At 40.8% G+C, this 22199-nt stretch overlaps 2 protein-coding genes across 4 annotated transcripts in view; both read left to right on the top strand.

Annotated features, from left to right (window-relative positions):
* Window positions 1-16310, top strand: part of LOC125005198 (synaptosomal-associated protein 25-A-like) — a 33210-nt gene extending 16900 nt beyond the window's left edge. The window contains exons 4-9 of one of the 3 annotated variants that reach the window (XM_047580312.1): window positions 4710-4758; window positions 10375-10492; window positions 12894-12896; window positions 13437-13556; window positions 14288-14432; window positions 14943-16310. In XM_047580312.1, the coding sequence (XP_047436268.1) occupies window positions 4710-4758; window positions 10375-10492; window positions 12894-12896; window positions 13437-13556; window positions 14288-14432; window positions 14943-15011 (504 nt within the window). In that variant the 3' untranslated portion in view covers window positions 15012-16310. Of the gene's footprint in view, window positions 1-4709; window positions 4759-10015; window positions 10134-10374; window positions 10493-12893; window positions 12897-13436; window positions 13557-14287; window positions 14433-14942 lie in introns of all 3 variants that reach the window. The other 2 variants (XM_047580313.1, XM_047580314.1) reach the window with 2 other exon arrangements.
* Window positions 16311-18868: 2558 nt separating this feature from the next.
* LOC125004969 (cytochrome c oxidase subunit 5A, mitochondrial-like) lies at window positions 18869-21850 on the top strand. The gene is made up of 5 exons (XM_047579830.1): window positions 18869-19037; window positions 20841-20957; window positions 21088-21209; window positions 21440-21562; window positions 21724-21850. The coding sequence occupies exons 1-4, from the start codon at window positions 18965-18967 to the stop codon at window positions 21551-21553; spliced, it is 426 nt and encodes a 141-aa protein (XP_047435786.1). The 5' UTR covers window positions 18869-18964; the 3' UTR covers window positions 21554-21562; window positions 21724-21850.
* Window positions 21851-22199: the final 349 nt, after the last annotated feature.

The following is a 22199-nucleotide window of genomic DNA, read 5'->3' as shown; positions in this document are numbered from 1 at the left end:
GGTTTGGAGCCTATCCCAGCAGACACCCAGTGAGAGGTGTGATACATCTTGTACAGGTCACCGGTCTGCGACAGGACTAACACAACCATTCTCAGTCACATGTACACCTACAGCACGTGTGGAATCACCAATTAACTTAGCAAGCACGCCTTGGGACGGTGGGAAGAAGCCAGGGCCGTCTTGCGCTGAGGCTACAGTGTTGACCGCTGCACGGCCACATTTATTTGAAAATCAATTTACATTATTATTTGTAGAGCATAACTGAAGGAAAACCACAGTCCCATTAACCTTCTAACTTGAATTCAACCCTTCCTTCTTCTTTCATTTCTAGGAGTTTTCTGTGACATGATTTTTGATTTACCACATCCATATTTCTTAATACTCTGCAGCTCTAACTTGCTTTCCTATGTTCATGATTAATACATCTTACTCTGCTCTGGACTTGGTAGTCGCTTGTTTAACTCATCATTAAAAAATCCATGTAAATACTTTATTATTATTAGTTCACATGTATTCATTACTGGTGAACCTATCACACTGTTCCCGGAAACACAAACCCGCCTTTTTTTTTTTTATCACACTGCTGTGTATTAACAAAGCAGACCTTCTGTATGTCCGATTCCAGCTCTTGAAGTATAATGAATTATGTATGAGTGTGACCCGTACTCGGGACCAGTGGGAAAGTAGTGGGACATGTCAACTCGCTGACACGTCTACGGCGGTGCTCAGCTCCCTCGCAAATGAACTGACTGAAAGTCACAGGGACAAAGTCAGCTGGATCTATAAGTAGTATAAAAATTTAATTGAGCCGCCGCTAATTGTGCCATTATCTTGATGTATGGCACGTGATGTCACACAGTGCAGTGGAGGCAGAGGCCTGCATGTGTGTTGAAGAGGGCAGGTCTGTAATGGAGGAAGGCTTCACCGAGTCCGTTTGTCTGGGCTGATGCTGTCGGTCGTGGGCTGAGGAAAATGTGGTGCATTAGCAGCACCCGTATAAAGTCCTTATTTAAAATTCATTGCATTTATATTTTTAATTGACATTGAAGTGACTGTGATGTATGGTGTTGATCCGGTACGGCTTTCATTTAGTATTTATCCACAAATTTGTTATTTACATTGCAAAAATGGCAAATATTTGTTCAGACGAATGGTCACAACCTACATGCATTAGCAGAATAATAAGAATCCACTACCTGAAGGGGAGTGTTCCTATGTTCCCCGGGTTCCTAACCCTTTTTTAAAAAAAGGGTCCTATGTTCCCCGGTCACATACAAAGCGGGGAACATAGGGATGATCCCTACCTGAAGTATATCAACAGTGGGGTAAAGGGAATTGTCTTATTGGAAAAGAATGTGCAACAACTTCGGTGCATTTTCGTGAAAAGGGTTTATCAGAAAAGATCAACAGATTAAGGATTTTATGAAACCTGTTATCTTTGCTCTGGGGCGTGCAGGGAACAGAAATGAAACACTGCATGGCGGCTCCGAATGAAATTTGAAGAAAGCGGGCGAGGGAGACGGAAATGAACAAAGGAAAGTGAGACAGTGAGATGAGAAATTAGATGAGGGGAGTGTGAAGGGCGCAGCAGATAGAAAGGAATCTGTGATGGACATCAAGCTGATCAGTCAGCAAATTATCTTGTGAAGCAGGAGTCTCCTCTCCATGTGTGCTGATGTTTAAAGCTCATCATGCGTATGTGATCTGTGTCGGATAATGATTCCAGGAGAGGATAGATACTTTTTACTCTGCAGAATTTAAACCCAAGAGAAATTGTTCTTGTGGTTTTGGAGAAAATAAATCATGCTTTAAATCAATGTTTAGACAGTAATATTTTCACACGCTTTCATGCTGAGAGTTGAATAAGGGGACTTACCACTCTCTTCTATGCATAGTTAGCCTGGCTTAGCACAAAAACTCGACACAGAGGAAAGTGCAAGGTGGGCTCTGTCCAACAACTACAGTGTGCTATATCTGAGAACATTATGCAGCAGTTTTCATTTCTTTGTATGAAACTATAAAATCCTGATGGGGATTTTTATTTTTTTCTTATGTTTAACATACAAATGATGATTGAATTGAATAAGTGACTGAATTAGAATAGATTCAGGAGACATCAGATTTCATATCAAAGTAAAAAATCAATACCACTTGTGTTTTGTGGACTGTAACTGATGCGGACCCACACCGAGCTTCTAGGCAACATTTTTATATCACTTTACTGAAAACAACAAAGGTCTGGGGCCAGAGCACAGATTGACAAAAAATAAATAAATAATATTAAAAAAATAAAGCAACAATTGTAGCAGAGTGTACTCAATGTAAGCAGCAAAGCTAAAACAGAAGGCAGGACTTGTTTTCCTGTCTTCGTTTTTTCTCCTTGACGTTTCACCGCTCATCCAAGTGGTTCTGAGAGCTGAAGACTCACGTGACTCATTATACCGTGACCTGAATAACTGACAGTCTTCACAGATGCGTCGAATGTGCTTAAAAGCCTGCTTCGTGTCAGCACTGCGGCTAAGAAGAGAAAGAAAGATTACTTCATTTGAAAATATTCACCTCTGTTAATCTCTCTCTTCCAAGGACCATGTCCCAGGGATGCCTGTGTGCATGTCTTTAACCAGCCATGCATAAAGAGGTGATGTCACCATACCTGACTATGCCAGTTGGCGTGGTCACACATCCTGTTCTGAGTCCATGGCTGACTTGCATCTCTGTGTTTTCTCATCTTTCCTCTTGAGATAAACAAGCAGGTCTCCCGCTGAATATGTGCGTGCAAATACAAATGATGCATTTTTTTGGTTTAGACTTATTTATTATTTCCTCAAAGCTTATTTAAATAACTCTCTTATCTCCTCCTAATTTGATTTGTAGTCATCCAGAGAAAATTCATGAACAGCAGTTAAAGTTCTCTAACACTATTACAGATCCAATGCCTATGGCTTTTTTCCCCCCCTTCCAGTTTGTTTTAATATATACTAATATCAGTAGTGCATCTATCTGGTTTCAAGCACTGGTCCCCATTTATCTGCTCCAAGAAGGTCAGAGCACACTTTGATCAAAAATAACTGATGCGTGAAGTGAACGGCCATTGGACTTTAATATCTGTCACAGGAGGCCTCAGGCTCACAGAGACCAGAGCGCTGTTGTTGGGTTGTAGCACAGTGGTTAATGTGGCTATTGTGTGCTCACCGAAGTGTGTTATTATGTGATGAAGTCCATGCACAGAGACATAACGGCATACGAGCGGGCATGGATGTTCGGCTTTTTGTGTGTACGTGTGCCGCTGCTTGTGTGTGTCTGAGCGTGTTGCGCCAAGTATGTAAGCCAACTCAGTACTGGAGCTTTGTCAGCGGATCTCCTGGAGCAGCTCGCAGAACATAACACATATAGGACATGCTGTCTTGTGGACGAGTTTATTTATTCCAACATTCTGTGAAGGACCAGATAGGAATAGCTTTGTGATTGTCTCTGAGATTTTAGAAGCTTGTAGTTATGTTTTTGATGAGCTGTACTAAGCGGTAAAAATTATGATACCAAATGGTGAGTCTGACACTGATTAATAAATTAGCTCATTTCATGCAGCACAGGCACCACACAGGCACATAGTTTAATGATTAGTAGGAACAATAAAAACTAAGCATTGTCTTTGAACAGGAAGTAGTTTTAGGGGGAGAAAATAATGTCTTCATGTGTGGACATGGGGTTTATTTCACTCAATATTATAATAAAGTTACCAATATGGAACAAAATATAAAACTGTTCATTTTCATGTCTGTGCAAAAGCAGAATTGCAAATAATGAAGTCCCAAATGTCCTCAATCGAGTACTTGCTAATTAGCAAAGTTATAGCTTGTTACTATTGATAGAATTTGTCATATTAAACTAAAAAAAATAATAAGCATAAATAAAGAAGTTTAAACTGTAAAAATTTGATGAGGGGTTTTGTACCTTGTCCACTTTTGTTACCTGATCGGCTGTAGAATTAACTAACATCAAGTTAAGAGGATAAAAGTTATAATGAAGCAGAATAAGTTGCCACAAACTTAATGTCCCCATATGAGGACGCTGGGTCCCAGGAGCTTATTAAATCATACACACTTAATTTTTGAAATCAGATTCTCGTTTCTTTCGACTGCTGTGTTTTATTTCCATGGCTTTGCACAATTTATGGGTCAAATGTAGCGTGTGAAATCTCATTTCTTTGCACTGGTTACTTCCATAGTTAGACATTTTCAGAAACTTGCTTCTGTTATGGGGTTAGCTTAGCGTAGCTTAGCACAAAGACCGGAAACAAGATAAAACAGCTCGAATGACTCAGTCCAACGATTGCATTAAGTTTCCATTTTATTTATCTTTAGAGGTATTGAGAGGTGAGGAGCTCTTCACAGAGAATTGAAAACAGCCAAATAAGCGACACTCTTGTTTCCAGGCTTTCTGCTCTTGGCTTATATTTAGCACGCTGACATGAAAGTGATATCAATCTTACCGCAAGAAAATGTCAAACTGATTTCCGCCGTGCCGTCGAAGATCAGTTTCGAAAATGTGATTTCAAATTGTAATTTGACCCAGTTCTGCTGTTCTGACTCTAACTCTGCTCCGCTCCTCTCTGTTGACCTTCACTCATCTGTCACATTTCTTCTTCTTTTTTCCCCCCCTTCACTTCTTTCCTTCGCTGTCACCTCTTTTTCTCTCTGTCTGTCTGTTAGAGTAAAGATGCCGGAATCAGGACTCTGGTCATGTTGGATGAGCAGGGAGGTAAGTTGTCAGGGAGGGTTCACTGAACTTCAATCTGCTCCGCTCCTGATACTCTCCTGCTGCAGTTGTAAAACGGGAGAGTCGTCATCAGTGCGTCCAGTATAATGTTGTACAGTCTTAGACCAAATTACATCATTGACATTTGCAGGTCTGTAATGTTCAAACCGGGAGGGCCACACGTTTCTTTGCATTAGCAAACATTAGCTAGAGTCTGATTTATTATTTATTGCCTAGTTTGTCTTGATGTTTGGTGCAATAAACACATACATAAGTCTAAGGAAGTAACAATATATTACAAAATAATATACAAAAACATACCAAGAATATATAAAAAGTCAGGTAAAAGAAAGTCAGGTCTGAAGAGTCAAACATGATTATACTGGATATTACTGTTGAGCTACACTTCTGCTTTGCCTTCCACTCCACCTTTATGCTCATTTGTTGGACAGATACAGACGTATTGAGTCAATCTCATTGATTGCACAGTTTGTATGTTAGTCATGTGTTGGTTGAACCATAGATCAAGGACATGCAGCACATTTAAACCTGCTCTCTTATACATGGTTGGCACATTTTCAGGACTGACTGACTGTTACCTTTATCCTTTATGAGCTGAAATAATGATAAATGTGACTCTTTAATGGCACAAACACATACAACATTATCTCATATTCCACTGCATTTGTTTTTGTTCTACCTTGATTTATAACACTAGCCTCCTTAAAAATTAAAGAGACACTGCTCATTTTACCAGTCGTTTAATTTACTTGTAACTCTAAAAGAGAAGAGAATAGTTTGTCAATGTCAAAGTGATTATCTGTCCTCCTCATATTTCTTCAATTTAGAGTTTTAGAGACATAAATAATTAAAAAATACCAAAGAAATGTCAGAAGAAAAAATAAGCATTATTTGACAAAAAATTGACCGTTTGTATTATAATATTCCTCCCCTCGCTACATCTCAGACTTATTTTGTGTGACCTGGAGAGGACCCGACCCTCAGGAAGCAAAATAACATTTATGAAAACTTACTAATAAGGAACAAAAAGCGCTGCAGATGAATGGCAGTGTAGAAATAAATTCTAATAAATAAATTGGGTGAAACGAAAAAAAACGAACAAAAACTCAGAAAACGGGAAAGCACAAACACCTGAATTGAAAACCCACTGTAGGAAACATCCACAGGGGTGACAGAACATTCATTTTCTGTAACTGAAAATCCACAGGCGACTTGAAAAAGTCAGGACTACATAATCACACGTGGGCAGAGGGGTGAAGAGACACAGATGAAATTAATGTTCCAAGTTCCAGTTTACAAAATAAAAACTGGAAACACAAAGAAACCGGTTTACAACAGAGGTGCAAAAACTACAAGACCATGACAGATCCCAAGTGTTTGGAGTTCAACCCATTTACTGGATTATAAATCAGGTTATCTCAGCCTCTGCTCCAGTGATTTTAACTACTTTTTTTTGTTACAAAGGCCTCAGTGTGGGACTCCACTACTATACTTACCTCACCTAACTGATAAAAACATAACTGAAACTGACATTGACTTTGCCTATATATAAATTTGATATAAGTCTATATAAAAAATTACATTTATTTAAATAAAAAAATAAACCACTGTGGCAGTACAATCAGAGTCAAGTGACATAGTACGATGCTGATTATGTTCTCTTGCTACCAACTACCAACACATATTTTCAGATATTTCAAACGTTTTTATAATACTCCCCAATGAAGTAAATCTCTTTTTTGAATTTTAATAAGGACATCGTGCTCAGGCAACGTGATGAAAAACATCCGCGTTCATTAGCGCTTGTGAATTAGTGATGGAAACATTGAGAATGTTTAATGAAGGCAGCAGGAGAGAGGTTTAGGAACGCCGCCCCATCCTGTCACCTTCCACCACACACTCCGATATGTGTTTCTCCTTCTCCGTTGCGTAAGGAGGAACATCTGATCAACACGTATTATTTTAGGGTGCAGAAGAGTAGCTGGATAGCCTCACCTCAGCTCACCTCTCCAGATTTACGACTGCATCAATATTAAATGAAGTCTAAATTAAATATTAGAAAGATATTAATGAGCATATTGGGACAGAACCCCTGAAGTCTGGCTTCTCTGGCAGGTTTTACCTTTAAAATCTTGTTTATAGCAAAAGACTCATGTTTGAGCCGTATAACGTTTACAGTGTGCTTGAAGACTTTTTTTCTACTTCCATCCACAATAAAGTAAATAAGTATAGTCTCGTGAATGCACGTGCAACCCTAAGCCACTGATTGTAGAGCATAGCCATAGAATATGCGTCTATTACCAAAGGCTTGTGCTCGGTCCCATGCATGAAGGAGCAGTCTAATTGGCCTGTCAAAGGAACAGATAGCCTGTTTCCCCCTCTTTCCCTCCCCCCGTCTACTTCCCCTCCAGAGAAACTGCTGCTGCTCAGCTCAAAGCTGTTATCACAGGACAGCAATCAATTCCCAGATTTAAATTACCCGAGCCTCTAAGCTAATGTCCTCTGCACCTGACCCTCTTTGCCTTTGTTTTCCTTTTCTTTTCTATATTTCACGCTCTCTTCTCCTCTTTCGTTTGCTGTTCTTTTTTTTTTTTCCTGATCAATGCTATTTTCTTCTCCCCTTCCTTTGTCTTTACACAAACCGTGGCTGCAGTAATGATGTAGCTTCGATCTTGCTTTCCGTCCTTCTCTCTCTCTCGAGGATTAACAATGGCAATGTTTACTGCTGTTGCCGCCGCATTTGCCGAGTTATTTACTTCAAGGGTTCCCTCTTATATCGCCATTAAAGAAAAGACGCCAGGACGTAATAGCTTGCCAAGCCTGTAGTAATTAATACAGTCTTGTTGAGCTGTAAACTGGGATGTGACTAATCCCTCTGCCCTTTACACACACACTTGCACACGTGTGCTCACACACAAACAGGTCACACAGAGGAGGAGGTTTGTCAAGCAGTGATGTATTACCTGTGGTGGAGGCCTCCCTGCCTGGCCGTTACATGCATGTTGACCTGAATTAGATCCACAGTCACGGCTGATGGATTATTTCTCTGAGTCAGTGAGCCACTGAGAAGACTGTACATGCAACATTTTAGCAAGCGGCGCTAAACTTTCAAGGTTTTTAATCCTGCGCAGCGGAAAATGCCAAATGATTTATGTTCATGATAAGTGGATGGATTAAACCGATAACTCAAGGTGTAAGTCCATCCATCTTTTAATTTACCACGTCATCCCAAGTAATAGAGATTAATTCACTTTATCTTTTAGACATTTTGGCCCAAATGTGTTAACGATCATGTGATGAAGCCTTCATACACAGATGACACACAGTGACTATAACCGAAGCAACGAAGGAAGCAAGGCCATGGGATCTTGGGTCTGCTGGCCGCAGGGAAGCTAACCAAAGGTTTTCACTCACTTAGTGTAACATCAATGGAAATCTATGTTATTTAGATTTAGAGGTCTATATGTGCAGAAACAAACAACTTGTAAATGAGCTGGAGAGTCAATAAACCTGACTATACGACTCAGTCCACCTCCTACATGGCTCACAGACTCAAGGTGCTTTGGCATAAGTTCTACCCCTGAACCCTTCTTGATGATAGATGGGTCCACCAGACATCAGGCGTTAGTACAGAGGCCACTGTTTGCTTCCTGTCTGTCTAACTAACACGTCTCAGTGACTCACTATCCAGGCGAGAGGACAAGAAGGCCTCACTTTCCATAGCTGAGAAGATAAACAATACACATTCCTCCTCTACTCAAACCCTCGCTTTTTTATGGGGTAATGCCCCAGTCCTTTTAGTGGAAGTGTAAAGCACTTTGTTGATAATCTCAATACAAATTCACTTATGGACAGCATATCCAATTCTATAGACTCAGAAGCATAACATAGGAAATAAAGTGTTAAAAGCAAAAAGGGACTTTACAGATGGAAAAAAAAGCAAACAGCAAAACCAGACAGGGAGCAACAAAAAACAAAATCCAAGTTTCACCCGAGGTCATAAAACAATGAGGATTCAATACAGGAAAACAGAACGTTAACGAACCACTGTGGAACACGGTTCAATGTCACAATATGGCAAGCGGGAGATGCTGAGCCGGGAGGATAAATACTACATGGCTGATTAGTGAAGTGGACGAAGGCGAGTGGAGAACTGGAACAGGTCAAGTGACTGAACGGGCAAGCTGTTGAAATCGAGATAAGTCAATGGAAATAAAACAACCAAAACAATCATCACTAAAGCTTTTTTAGTTAAATTAAGGGTCCCCATTTTAGTTTCAGTTGGTTTAACACTGTAAGGTTGGTGCTGACTCAGATCAGATCAATGAGAAAACAGACAAACTAAAAAAAGATGTAATTTGTTGCCTCTTCCGATGGGACACTTTACCGGTTAAAGATCCGTAGCTCAGTTATGTGATCATCTCTATTGTCTGCGTTACAGTGTGAATAATCAAACCCTTAAGAGGTTTTCCAGGAAGACAAAGTGCCCCGTCCATTATAGAGATTGCATCTCTCCTGTCATATAACCTTTAACCAGACAGAGAGGGGATGTGACCTTGAATTCGAGCTTTTTATAGCCCTGTGCCGGATTGACCGTCTGAGTTATGAAGTACGCAAGACTTCATGTTCCTGAACAATGCTTTCCATTCCTTTACTTCAGTCATTCGCTGCATGGTTTATTTGTTGATTTGTAGTTAAGTACTCCTTTCTTTTCTGCCTCTTCAAAATCCAACCTTTCTTTGTCTATGACTTCCTTTTTTTTATTTCTCATCTGATTTTCTAAACTGTTAAACTTTGCATTGTTAAGGTAGCCATATGCTTCTTTCTATCTTTCGCTCTCTTTGTCATCACTCTCTGCTTCTAACATGCAGCTTTACTCAGTTAAAGAGGCAGAGTTAACGGCTTCATGTACAGAAGCGCCCCTGCTGCCGATGCGGGTTCAGCTACTGCTGTGAAATTACTTGATAAGGGAATGTGTGCCTTTGGATGGAGGTAGGAAAACAAGACGTTCCAGTCAGGAGAAACCCGAGGAAAAGCGTCAACTGCTGCAGCTGCAGGTGTAGAAAATTAGAAGCTGGTGTAGATGAATGCAGCTTGTAAGCAGTTGCCTGTCGCCTGCTTTGCCTTCCGCTTAACCTAGCCAAAACATGTAGCCTGTTGCGGCATAGCGTACAGCGCCGACCCTAGAGACACGGAGGTCGCCCTTATTTCACTGCTCTCATGCCTTTGTCCTCACCAGAGCAACTTGATCGTGTGGAGGAGGGCATGAACAAGGTGAACGCAGACCTGAAGGAGGCCGAGAAAGATTTAAAAGATTTAGGACAATGCTGTGGTCTGATATGCCCATGTATTAAAAAGTAGGTACCAGCCAGGAGCCGCGCGCTCTTGCCCGTCCAGTGCTGGTGGTGGTGGTGGTGGTGGTAGTGATGTCTGATGTCTCTCTTGTCACAGTCAATGTCTTTTTTTGTCTCTTCTCCTTTGTCTCCCCTCTCTACTCCCCCTCCCCCTTCCTTCCACCCGCAACCTCTTCCTCCTCTTTTTTCTTCTCACGTGCTTTCGCTCTTTTGATGGGATAAATGACAATGTGTTGGTAATCAGAACAACTGGAGCGCATCGAGGAGGGGATGGACCAAATCAATAAGGACATGAAGGATGCAGAAAAGAATTTGAACAATCTAGGACAGTTCTGTGGTCTTTGTTCATGTCCCTGTAACAAGTAGGTGCTGCCTCTGTCGCCCGACTGCATGTGTTTCAGTGCCTGCCTACCTGCCTCTCTATCCGTCTGCCTGCTTCTGGTGTGTAGAGCATGGTGAACTGTGGTGTGAGCAGTCAGGCCTAAAGCCACAACAACACACTCTCTGAACAGGCACCGGCACTGCATGCACAAGTGTGTGTGTGTCTATTTTAATTAAGACGGCAAGACATGGAGTGAGAGACTGGGTGCATGCATGAACAACACGCATAACATGTGCACGACTGGTCCGACGCTACTGTATTTGCTCTCCAGCCCGAGTGGCTGCAGTTTTCAAAAGCCCTTCATTCCACATTGGATGAGAGATGAGATGTTCTCTTCCAGCAGGTAGCAGCATCAGCGAGGAACCTTGGCCGCGGCACCCACCGACCCTATAAACCCACACCCAACTACATAGTCCCCCACCCTGTCACCCTGCAGCATGATGCATCATGCTGTGCTCAAATCCAACCGAAGATGAAATAAGCTTGTTGCCTTCTTACTCATTGCTAATCTGAACGTATCAAGTAATACACAAATTGATGGGTCATTGTAGTTCAGCATTTTGGAAATGTCTTCTTTCTTTCTTTCTTTCTTTCTTTCTTTCTTTCTTTCTTTTTGCAGAGACTTAGGTAAAGAGATCAATGGCAAATTTGCTGAACGAGCTTAACTTACCACATAGACTGTCAGCAGCGGGAATACAGCTAGCCTCAGCTAAATGCTAATCCTCTCCAAAGCTAATGCTAATTGTGGTAAAAACTACATTTTGGGATTTCATATGAGAGTTACGAGCCAGATTATTTCCTGGCCGTCTACGTATGGATAAAGAAATTATACATAATGTGTTAATTAGTTATTTTATGTCTAAATCTTTAGTTTTTAGCCCCTGACTTTATGCTAATCTCAGCTACACGTATCCATATTTTATTGTATTCAGTGTTGATCTTCTCATCAAACGCTCTGCAAAGCAACAAATATTGTTATATATTTGCCAAAATGTCAAACTAGTCCTCAGTGGATTCCTTTAATTTTGGGGGATTTTGAGTCTAAGATGAGGTGACTGATTGATTTGTTTTTGAATGTACACTAACTAGATTTTTCACAGTGAGCCTTGACACAGGTCAAGGTCTATACTGCAGCTACAGCTGCTAATCTCATCTGTAATGTAAAAATATAGTAAAGTAATAAGAGCTGCTGAAATATGTCACGTTATTAGATGACATTTTCTAATTATAGGATTCCCCGACTCTCTTCCCTCAACACTGTCTCTCATAATGAAATATCACGCACGAGTTAGGCAAACGTATTTTCCAAAGAACAACCCTGTCGCAGCATATTGTGTATCTTAAATGAATTCCTGTTGCCAGCTTTGCCAAACTCCTGTGGGATCTGTTCTCAACCGCCAAACTATGACCACTGAGTCATGTCTGAGCCAACAATACTCTCTAACCCATACATGTACTGTATGTTACTGTCTGTCTCAGAGCTATAGAAAACACAAGTGGCTGAACAACCATAATAAAAGGCGTGAAAATAAAAGGCATGCAGAGACGATAATCTGGTGTTACTGCTTCACTTTCTTGTAGAAACGCCTAAAACGCACCAAAGCCTTGTTTTCCATGTAAGATTTGATCCATCACTTTACTGGTGAAATTGATATTGACATTTAACAACAGATGATTCCTTTTCTCCGAAACGGGGCTGAGCAGGATCTTGACAGTAGCACATGTATCCAATCTGCATTATCTGCGTCGCAGCAGTGGCTGTGTAGGAGTTTGTGTCAGATTTCTTTTTTTAAAATAGACCTGACATAACGCGATTTTTCCTGTGTGAAAGTGTATTATCAGTCTGCTGCCTCTGTGTGGTCTGTCTTGGTCCTGCCTCCAGATCACATCTTGTATATTCTATAGCTCTTTGATCCTCCCTCTCATGAACCACTTGTTATGTAATCCTATGGTCATGTCACATGTTTTATTCATGTGAACTCTGTATATGGCAGCGCTGGGTCAAATAGCACGAGAAAAAAAACGATTCTTGCTTGTTGTTCTATCTTGACTGGAGCACCTGATGGGTGTGATTTACCACAACGCTGTGAGATGCAGCAGCAAACTGCAGCAAACTCTGTTCACTGCGTTGTCCTCAGTGGAGACCTTCACCTATCAGATACTCCAAGCATAATAAAGCAAATGCTAAGAATTACATTTGCTTATTTGACTGTATGCATCGTCCTGCAGATCTATCCATCCAGATGAAATGAAGGGCTGATCACATCTAGTCTTTCATTCAAAATGGTCACTTTGTCTTTTGTTTTTCACCATTACTGATCTAACTGTGCCTCTTTTTTTCTTTTCCTTCCTTCCTTTTTTTTTTTTTTTTACTGATGCAGAATGTACCTGATCCTGTTCCTCTTTTCATGTTCACAACATTGTCCTGTGTTGCATGTCTCCTCACTGTGTGTGTGTCTGTGTGTGTGTGCCCTCTGTCTGGAGTCTGCTTATCATGTTCTGTGTTTGTGTTCTTGTGCACGTGGAAAAGGGGTTTTCCGGGTTTGAAACGCTTTCGTGCGTAAGCTAACGTGAGCTTATTGTGTTCAGATTCAATTGATCTGCGTGCTAGATCAATTATTCAACTAACAGACTGCAAATGCATGTATGAAAACCTCATCATACGTGGCTGGCATGTTGCTTTTAGTAGACCAACTCGCAATGTGCTCTACACACATATATATATATATATGTATATGTTAATCTCAAATGCATGCACATACATAGACATACATGCTTATATACACACAGTGGCTACCCTGATATACACACTTCACAAACCAGTTAAATATGCACAAACACATTCATTAGCTCTTTCTCACATGCACACACACGCAAACAACATAACAACTACAGGGTCCCTGACTATAATGTGTGTGCGGTAGGATTAAGGGCGGGGGCCAGGCCTGGGGAGCGAACCAGGATGGAGTGGTGAACAGCCAGCCAGGGGCTAGAGTGATGGACGAACGTGAACAGATGGCCATCAGCGGGGGCTTCATCCGCAGGTATGCATTTATGTGTGTCTGTGTGGGTTTGTGTGTAGCAGGAAATGTTGTTGTTTCCGTGTGCATGGATGTTCTCGTATGGCTGTTATGAATATATATGTGTGTGTGTGTATATACATGTATACGAAACTGTTTAAATCCATCATTACATAATATTATATAATATTATACTGGAGTTGGTCGTCCATTTGCTACTCAGCATCATCTCACCACCTATACGGTCTGTACGTCAGTAAATACAGCTCCGTTTCCTTGTGGTAGAGTAATCACGGTTTAGGAGGAATTGAATTTGCTTTATATTAAGAAATAAAATCAGCAATTTGATCACAGAGTCCTGTTGCACATGTGTCACTGGTTTTAAACCAGCTTTTATAATACAGAAGTACATCTAGAATGGAAGATCCTGTATTCACATGTATGTAAAAGAGCTTTGCATTGTAACTTCTCCAATATATCTTGACTTAAGTCTTTAGATTAAGAGACACTTTGATTTATCACTCAAGTTAAAACAGGGCTACCACAGATAGACACAACCTATAACCCCTAATGGGTACGCATTAATCGACCCACAAGGTTAATAGATACCTTCTTACTTTTAGCCAGAGGCCTTCCTGTTGTATCCACACATGCTGAAGTTCATATTACTGATGCCTAAGAATTCATTTGAAACTTCTCCCATGTAAACTCGGGCCAGTAAGAAGTTGCACGCCTCCTCTTCGTGTGTCTTCTAGGGTAACAGATGACGCCCGGGAGAATGAGATGGACGAAAACCTGGAGCAGGTGGGCGGGATCATTGGCAATCTGCGTCACATGGCCCTGGACATGGGCCAGGAGATCGACACCCAGAACCGCCAGATCGACAGGATCATGGAGAAGGTACTGCACAATGAGCCGTGTTTATACCAGCGGCGCTACGGAGCACGTGGCGGTGTATTTGGCCAGGGAGGACGCATTATTTCTAGAGGATGTAGTTGCCATTCCATTACGCTGCGTGGAGCGCACTGTGTAAATGTCTGTTTGTTTTGCCACTTTAATTAGTACTTTACATTAACAAGCTACATTTTGAAGACACGTACGTATAGTGACCTCTGACAGGCATCTGTGCGTTCATTCTAGGAGAAGGTATGGAAAGCAAACAGAGCGAGGCTGGATTTACCACACTGTTTAAAATCTGAAATCGTTGTTGTAACATTGATATTTTATCACGTATTATACTGTAGGCTCAACATAAGACTATGTAACAGTGGGTGTAACGCTGCTCATTTTGGGGCAAATTCAAATTCATTGATGAAAATTATTTAAATGATATACTTCATTTATTAGTTAAAGACTCACATGTGTTTAGCACACAGCTCTATGACAGCTAACCTTTCTTCCCTTTTTCAGGCTGATTCCAACAAGACCAGGATTGACGAGGCCAACCAGCGTGCTACAAAGATGTTGGGCAGTGGCTAAACTGTAGCGACGAGCGCTTTCACCTCCCCTGTAACCCCCGGTCACCCCTAAAAATAACGACACCGACCAAACCCAGCCCCCCAAACGCCGACGCCCGGCGGCCACTTCCTTCGCTCGACTGCAGGCGCTGCAAAACCATGCTTTTGTTGTGATACTGGTAGAGGTTTGCACACATTCACATATCATACATCTCGCTGCTCTTCCCCCCATCGCTGCGCATCACTTAAAACCCCCCCGTCCCCTCCCGACCCTCGTCGTCAGTGTTGTTCTGTGATGTCGCTCTTTTGATTTTGTCAAGAAATAATAGTTCTGTTACTCGGGGTCCTCTCAGACTCTCGCCACGCTGTACATAGCGCTTCTTGGACGGCTTCAGTGACCTAGATCACGTGTCCTGTCTTCTTCATCATTCTTTTTCTTTTTCTTTTTTTTTTAAGTTTATGTGTAATATAAACTGTATGTACACCTCGTTTCCAAATATGTCCTTTCCCCGTGTCGATATTCTGGTTTTGTCCACGCAAGACACACTGTGTATTCATCAGATAACATGTCTACGTGATAAGGTGAACATACAGCTTTTTACTGAGGCTGCTGTTTAAACACAGAGTCCTATCGAGTAGCTGTGGAGCCTCTCCGATCGTAATAACAGAGTAGACCGTGGATGCGTATTTGGGCCATTTGGGTAAAAACACGGCATTTTGTGTGCATTTTTGTGCACCGGTAATTCACCAACCCTGTTGATGGAGCAGTTTTAAAACTATCTGATGCCATGATTGTGTAGAATGGAGCTTTTTCCTCAGGGAGCTAAATCTTGCAAGCAAAGGTTGAACATTCGATTGATGCATTTCAACTTACAAAACCTTTGTATTTGTACCATAAGGGTCGGTCTACATGAGACGTTTGTTAATAGTCTGAGCAGTATTATTGGTAGGATTTATCTACCTGACGAATATTAGGCGCCAACCACAACAGCTGACATGTGATTGTGAGAGGAGGTCAGAGTCCAACTGTTAGGCAGAGTTACAGAGTTCAACCACCCGAGCAGTATAAAGTAGTGCATTAAGTGTGTTATGCATGTCCATCCGCTGCTAGAAAACACTGAATAATTCATTTATCCAGGCAAAAATATCCTAACATGGCAACTGCATGCTACATATGTAGGCCACACAGAGGAGGGGCTCATATTTATCTGCGATAGTGCCACTCTTTGTTTCATGTCCGTTTACCTTTCCAGGCTGTGCCCATCACTGTAAAATAAAACCGTGAGAAATGCCAATAAAACCATCATAACTGTAGAACCAACCTGAGCTTCTGGCCTGTTTTTTACAAAAAAACAATGGAGTGAATGTGAAGAGGAAGAGGTTTAAAGTGTATTTGTGCGTACGTATTTCTTGACCCCCTCAAAACAGGATCAAGTTTATGTGGTTTATGTAACAGGTGCCAGGGGCTTGTTAAGGAGAACTTGGATAAGGCTTAAAACCTACATTGTTCATGACGGTGTTTCGATCAAGAGTCTACAAGATGAAGAGGTACCTGTGTTTGATGGCAAATATCTGAGGTTTTGTGATTAAGAATATCACGTCTGCACTCAAATGTCACCTTCAAGGTAAAATAAGATAATCCCACATTTATCCCACAGTGGGGTAATTTGCAGTGTTGCAGAAGCACATGGTTTCCAGACAGGGCACGCAGGAGATAAAAATGGTTTAAACGTTAAATAAGCACAAAATTGTGAAGAATGAATAAAAGATCAATATCCCACATTGTACACCAAAGAATATAGAAGTCCATTAGTCTCTCACCTAATATGTTTTGCTGAATATTCATGTTTCTATAGGAGACTTCCATCATCAAGCTAAAGTCAGATGACATACTTCACACTAGGCAAATTATAGAGATTGAAGCAGCTTTTTTTTTTTTTTTTTTTGTAATAGACGAGGTTAATAACTTGCGCTGAAATCCAATTAGAGAAAATGTATTTTCCTCTTGCGTTGTTCCATTTAGTGGTCAGAGGTCAGGAAGATTATCCTGACTGCATGTTTAAAGGACTTCCTAAACTTGGAGATAAATGGCAAAAACGTGCAATATCGACACAGATTTGTAGCACTCTTCCATGCAGGAGGAAATCAAAAGGCGGCCACAGATGGAGGGAGAAAGAGACAGAGAAGGAACGATGTGCAGCAGCACATTACGCTAATGGACATCTACCGCGGTGCTCTGGGCTTACAGCGGATTAGAGTTTACCACGTCACTAAGAACACTGACACACACACACGCACAAACTTGAATCAACAGCAGATACACGCCACAGGGTGATTCACTATACCTTAGTTACATCCATTACACTCACCCTGTTTGTGCATGTCAAGAACATGCAAAGGAGAAGTAAAAAATGGTCTGATGTTGCCGTGCCAGTGTTTGTCTTGTCACATGCTCTTTCTGTAAAAGTCGTTTGCTGCTTGTTGTGAACTGAAGTGTATTTTTAAGACAAGTGCTCCCTCTGCTGGTATTATACACATATTCTCTGTAGCTGTGCTATTAGCTGGGGCAGCGGACGTTCTAACCACAAAGTGTAAAGAGTTCAACTATTTTGTCAAAAATCTACAAATCCATTGAGATAAGAATCTACAGTTTTAATGTGTGTATGTGACACTTGTGTTACGGATAAGAGACAGTAAGATAAATAAGAGAAAATTGGTGCACAAACAGAAAAAGGTGATGAAATAAATATACACTGATTGCTGCACTACCAAGAGTTCAGCTCAACTCACATGTGATTGTGAGTTGAGCGCTCAGAGTTTGCACATGTGCAACATGACTAACACTAAGTGGTAATCAGGCTGAGGTGTTTCAAAGTGAACACACCACACTGGTAGATTGCGCATATTTTGTACTGAGATTTGCACAACTGTGATTTGGAATAATGTTTAAGAGTGGAATTGTGCTCAGAGTTCAGCTGCTTGGAGTCACACTGTTGACATACAGGCTTCAAGTTTGTAGAAACGTACGCATAGATCACTTTTTGTGTCTGTAAAATGTAAACTGTACCCGTTCAACTTTGTTTACTTGTCATGCAAAAAATATGATAATACAATTATTACAATAAATACAGAATGGTAACGAAAAGGAAAAAAGGCAATAGGCTACAATAACATACCTGCAAAATAATAATAATAAAAAGGGATTTTTATGCCTTGTAGCCACTCATTGATCAAGTATATTTATAAATCATTTAGTGTTCTAATATACGTTCTGATTTCATTCTTATTCTAGTGGATATTATGACTTTGTCCCGGTCCATGTGCATACATTTGTATCTGTAATCGTACTGGACAACCCTTCACTACTGTTCATATCCCGAAGAGTATTATGGCTACTCATGAGGGAAAAAATTAGAGGAATTTTTTTCGTCATCCACTTCGAAAATAAAGTCTAATACAATGTATACAATTACTTCGGACTTGGCTTTAGTAACAAAGAAATGCTTTCTCTTTTAGCTCACAAACACACTGTAGTTCTCAGTAATAGGACCACACAAGCTTGGAAGAGGTGGCCTCTTTCGTGGAAGATGAAAAAACAAAACTTTTTTTTTTTTTCTCACGGATGGCTGTAATACTCTTCCTTTACTTGTTCTTCTTTACAGTAAAACAAATCTGGAGTCGTCGTTACTTATGATAGTTATGTTACTGGTCCGGATCCCAAAACTAAAATGACTTTGACACCCTTTGCTCCAATGTAACATTGGGTACAATACTACTACTACTACTACTACTACTACTACTACTACTACTACTAATAATAATAATAATAAATTGAGACGGAAATGACAAAGTATTGTTCGGCTTTTTCCGTCTGTCACGTGACGCTCGTCGGGGAGCTTCGGGTCTGTCCGTCCAGTCTCCCTCTTCTTTAGCTTTTAGCGCATACAGGACGGTGAGAGCTATCATAGCTGTAACATGTTCCGAGCCGTCGTCCGACTGTCCGGCTCAGGGGTCCGGGGTCTGACTCGGTCACGACCCTGCTACTCAGGTAGGACCTGCCGCTCCACACCTGCTACACAAAATAAAAACGGTCTCTCTCATAAAACTCACCACTGTCTCCCTCGGCTAGCTGGCTAAGCCGCCTGCTGTGTGCACGTATTAGCTGGAAGCTAACGTGGGGTCACATTGAATTAATTGTGTGAGCACCAGTCGTTCCGGGGTTCATACTGAAATGGTGTTTTATTCCTACTTAATGTGTGATATTTTAAATACCGTGGCGCCAACTGGGTTTTTAGAGAAAATGTCACGACCTTGCTATGACCCTCCTCAGTTACTTCGAGAGAGTCAGTGACCGCAGTTTAAACGCAGCTGATACAACCAACGCGTTTTACTACCTGACACACAAACACTACATCCCTCAGCGCGAATCCAGACATGTGTTTAATAGTCACTGACAACATTTAGTGTATATTTGCAGGGCTGTGGTAAGGCTGACATAGTTCTAATAACCTGACCTGAAATCCCTGCTCAGGTCATCATCTGTTAACCTGTAAATGTTATGAGTAATTAAACCAAGTGCAATTCACTCCTACAACTAACAAGCGTACGTGTATTTTTATTTTAAATGTGATTTGAATAACTTGATTTGTGAGCGCCTGCGCTGGTTGATGAGAGGATAGTCTTGATATATGTGTTTCCTCAAAGTGTGTCAGCTGCTATTTATATTCGCGTGCGTTTGATCGTCGTGCTGTGACAATATTGTTTTAAAATAAAATTCTGGTTGGATTTTTATATATATATGTTACATATATACGGACTGTGGTGGTTAAAATCAATCTTGAACTTCAAGGTGTTTATTGTCTAGGTCACCTGACCAGTCTCTGTATCTAAAGAAGCTGAAACCAACCTCGTGTGCCACTATATGTTCATTGTCTTCGTATTATATGCCAAATGAGAGTTTTAGACAAATATGAGCTACATCAACATTTCCTTTTTTAACTTCCTCAAAAGTGTTTAATGTCTATGATGCACAAGACACACTTCCTGATCCGTATTTATTGCAGACATTGTCTCATTTTGTGATAAATAACTGAATGAGAAATTGCACATTGTTGGAATATTGCATTGTGGTGATGCATGCCTGAATATGTGGCTGCAATAGTCGTTTCAAGCAAATCCTCTGTATTGCTGCTTGTGTTTACCTTGTTTTTTTTTTGTTTGTTTGCTTTTTAAATAGAATGCTATGTTTTGTGTAATCTTTACATTACATGCATCTAGGTTTATATTTTAGGTGCATTTAACAGATTCTATATAGGTTAATCTTGCTGCATAGATGCCGTCATGGTGACCTGGGCTGTTGAGCTTAACAAGACAAGCCCTGCCTTCATAAATCTGCAAGTGTAGGCTCACCAGTCAAATATGATGGAACCAAAATAATTAGAAAAACATCTGATGACTTTGCCCACAGTGAGGTTTAAAAAGCTTCATCCTCACAGGTGAAACTTCAGTCACGTATGCACAAGGTTTCAGGTCACCAGCTTCCTTTGCTGCTCATTCCAGAGTGCTGTGTCACAATCAACGTCCACCTCATTCCTGCAGAGAACTTTAAAAAATATCGTGCTCATTCAACGTGGACACAGTAAGCCAAGAAAAATGATGGCTTGATTTGTTTTAAAGCCGAAGATTGGCTTTTTGAAGGGGGGGTGTGGGTGTGTGTCATACAACCATCTGTGATGTCACGCAGATTTCTGTTCAGGATTCTTTGAGTGGTTTGTCACTCCGGTATGACACCTCTGACACGTTGCTTCATCACAAGTATTTTAAAGCTCTCTGTCTGCCTTTTGTTTCCCAGCTCCACTGGCTTCCAGATGTTACTCTCATGCCGCGGTGGAGACTGAGGAGGAGTTTGATTCTCGTTGGGTCACCTACTTCAGCAAACCTGACATAGATGCCTGGGAACTAAAGAAAGGCGAGTCTGTCAAAATCCTAGTTTAGTTGTGGTCCCAGTTTGGGTTCGTTTGGAAACTGTAATGAAAGCATTAAAACTGAATATCACTTCACTATTGCTGTATGTGTTAAGTGATGTTTTCCCTCTAAAGGCATGAACACCCTGATTGGATATGATCTGGTACCTGAACCCAAGATCCTGGATTCAGCACTAAGAGCTTGTCGGAGACTGAATGACATGGCCAGCGCCATCCGCATCCTCGAGGCTGTCAAGGTGAGAGACTTTAAAATGTCTTTACCTTAAGTTGTTTCAGTGGAACAGTGAAACTTGGACAAAAAAATAAGTTGAAAAACAATGACATATATATTTAATAGCGAATAAATCAAATCTAATAATCTCATAAGGAAATGAATCACCTATAGATAATTCAACTGCTTTCTGCTGTGTTTGCATCATGGCCTGTGATCGAATTGTCCTGACGGTGTTTTATTCCTCTATTTTAGGACAAAGCGGGTCCCAACAAAGACATCTACCCCTATGTGATCCAAGAGCTGAAGCCCACCCTCTCAGAACTTGGCATTTCAACACCAGAAGAACTGGGAATGGACAAGTTGTAGACTCGCAAGGTGAGACTGCACCAGACTACACGTGCCACTCAAGCAGAGGATGATTTAATGTGAGAATTTCCAGCTCTGCCTCCAACCTCGTTTGTGCATGCGTCTCTTCTGTACATTAAATCGTGGATTGTGTTGAAATTCCCTAAAAATATGTTTTGTTCTTTCCTCAGGTGATTTCATATGTAAAGAGAAAAGCTCCCGATTCTCTCGAGTCAAAAATGTCTATATTGTTGATTAAATCCATGCTGTCCTGTTGTGTACAAAATGGTCGACCTAATAAAGAAACCAATAATTTAACATGTGTCTTATTGTTTTTCTGGATAAAATCATTATTTTTTAAATCAATGAGGGACCTATTGACTGTAGACCTTTTGACATATGACTGCAATAATGGCAACCTCTTGAGGGACATTACTTATAAATGGAAGAAGTTTGAAAAGACGCACAGCCAAAAAGAGTTGTGTGCAGGGTGTTTGCTCATGAAAGATATGACATTGAATGTAATGATGTTTTGGTCTAAAAAGTCATTATAATAAAAGTCTAAATGGGAGCATCTACAGGTGTGTCGATCGTTTATACAGTTTTCAGTGACTTAAATGGAACAGAACCATTGTGTGTTTCTGCTGTGGAAAAAAAAAACTAACAA

Source organism: Mugil cephalus, chromosome 3 (assembly GCF_022458985.1).
Source record: "Mugil cephalus isolate CIBA_MC_2020 chromosome 3, CIBA_Mcephalus_1.1, whole genome shotgun sequence".
NCBI lineage: Eukaryota > Metazoa > Chordata > Actinopteri > Mugiliformes > Mugilidae > Mugil > Mugil cephalus.
The sequence above is the reverse complement of the archived record's forward strand: the minus strand, read 5'-3'. Positions and strand labels throughout refer to the sequence as shown.

Bases quoted from the DNA above. Each gene is read 5' to 3' on its own strand.
- LOC125004969 (XM_047579830.1), top strand. From the start codon at position 18,965: ATGTTCCGAGCCGTCGTCCGACTGTCCGGCTCAGGGGTCCGGGGTCTG. The intron at 19,038-20,840 runs GTAGGACCTGCC...TTTGTTTCCCAG, and splicing joins GTCACGACCCTGCTACTCAG to CTCCACTGGCTTCCAGATGT. The intron at 20,958-21,087 runs GCGAGTCTGTCA...TTCCCTCTAAAG, and splicing joins TGCCTGGGAACTAAAGAAAG to GCATGAACACCCTGATTGGA.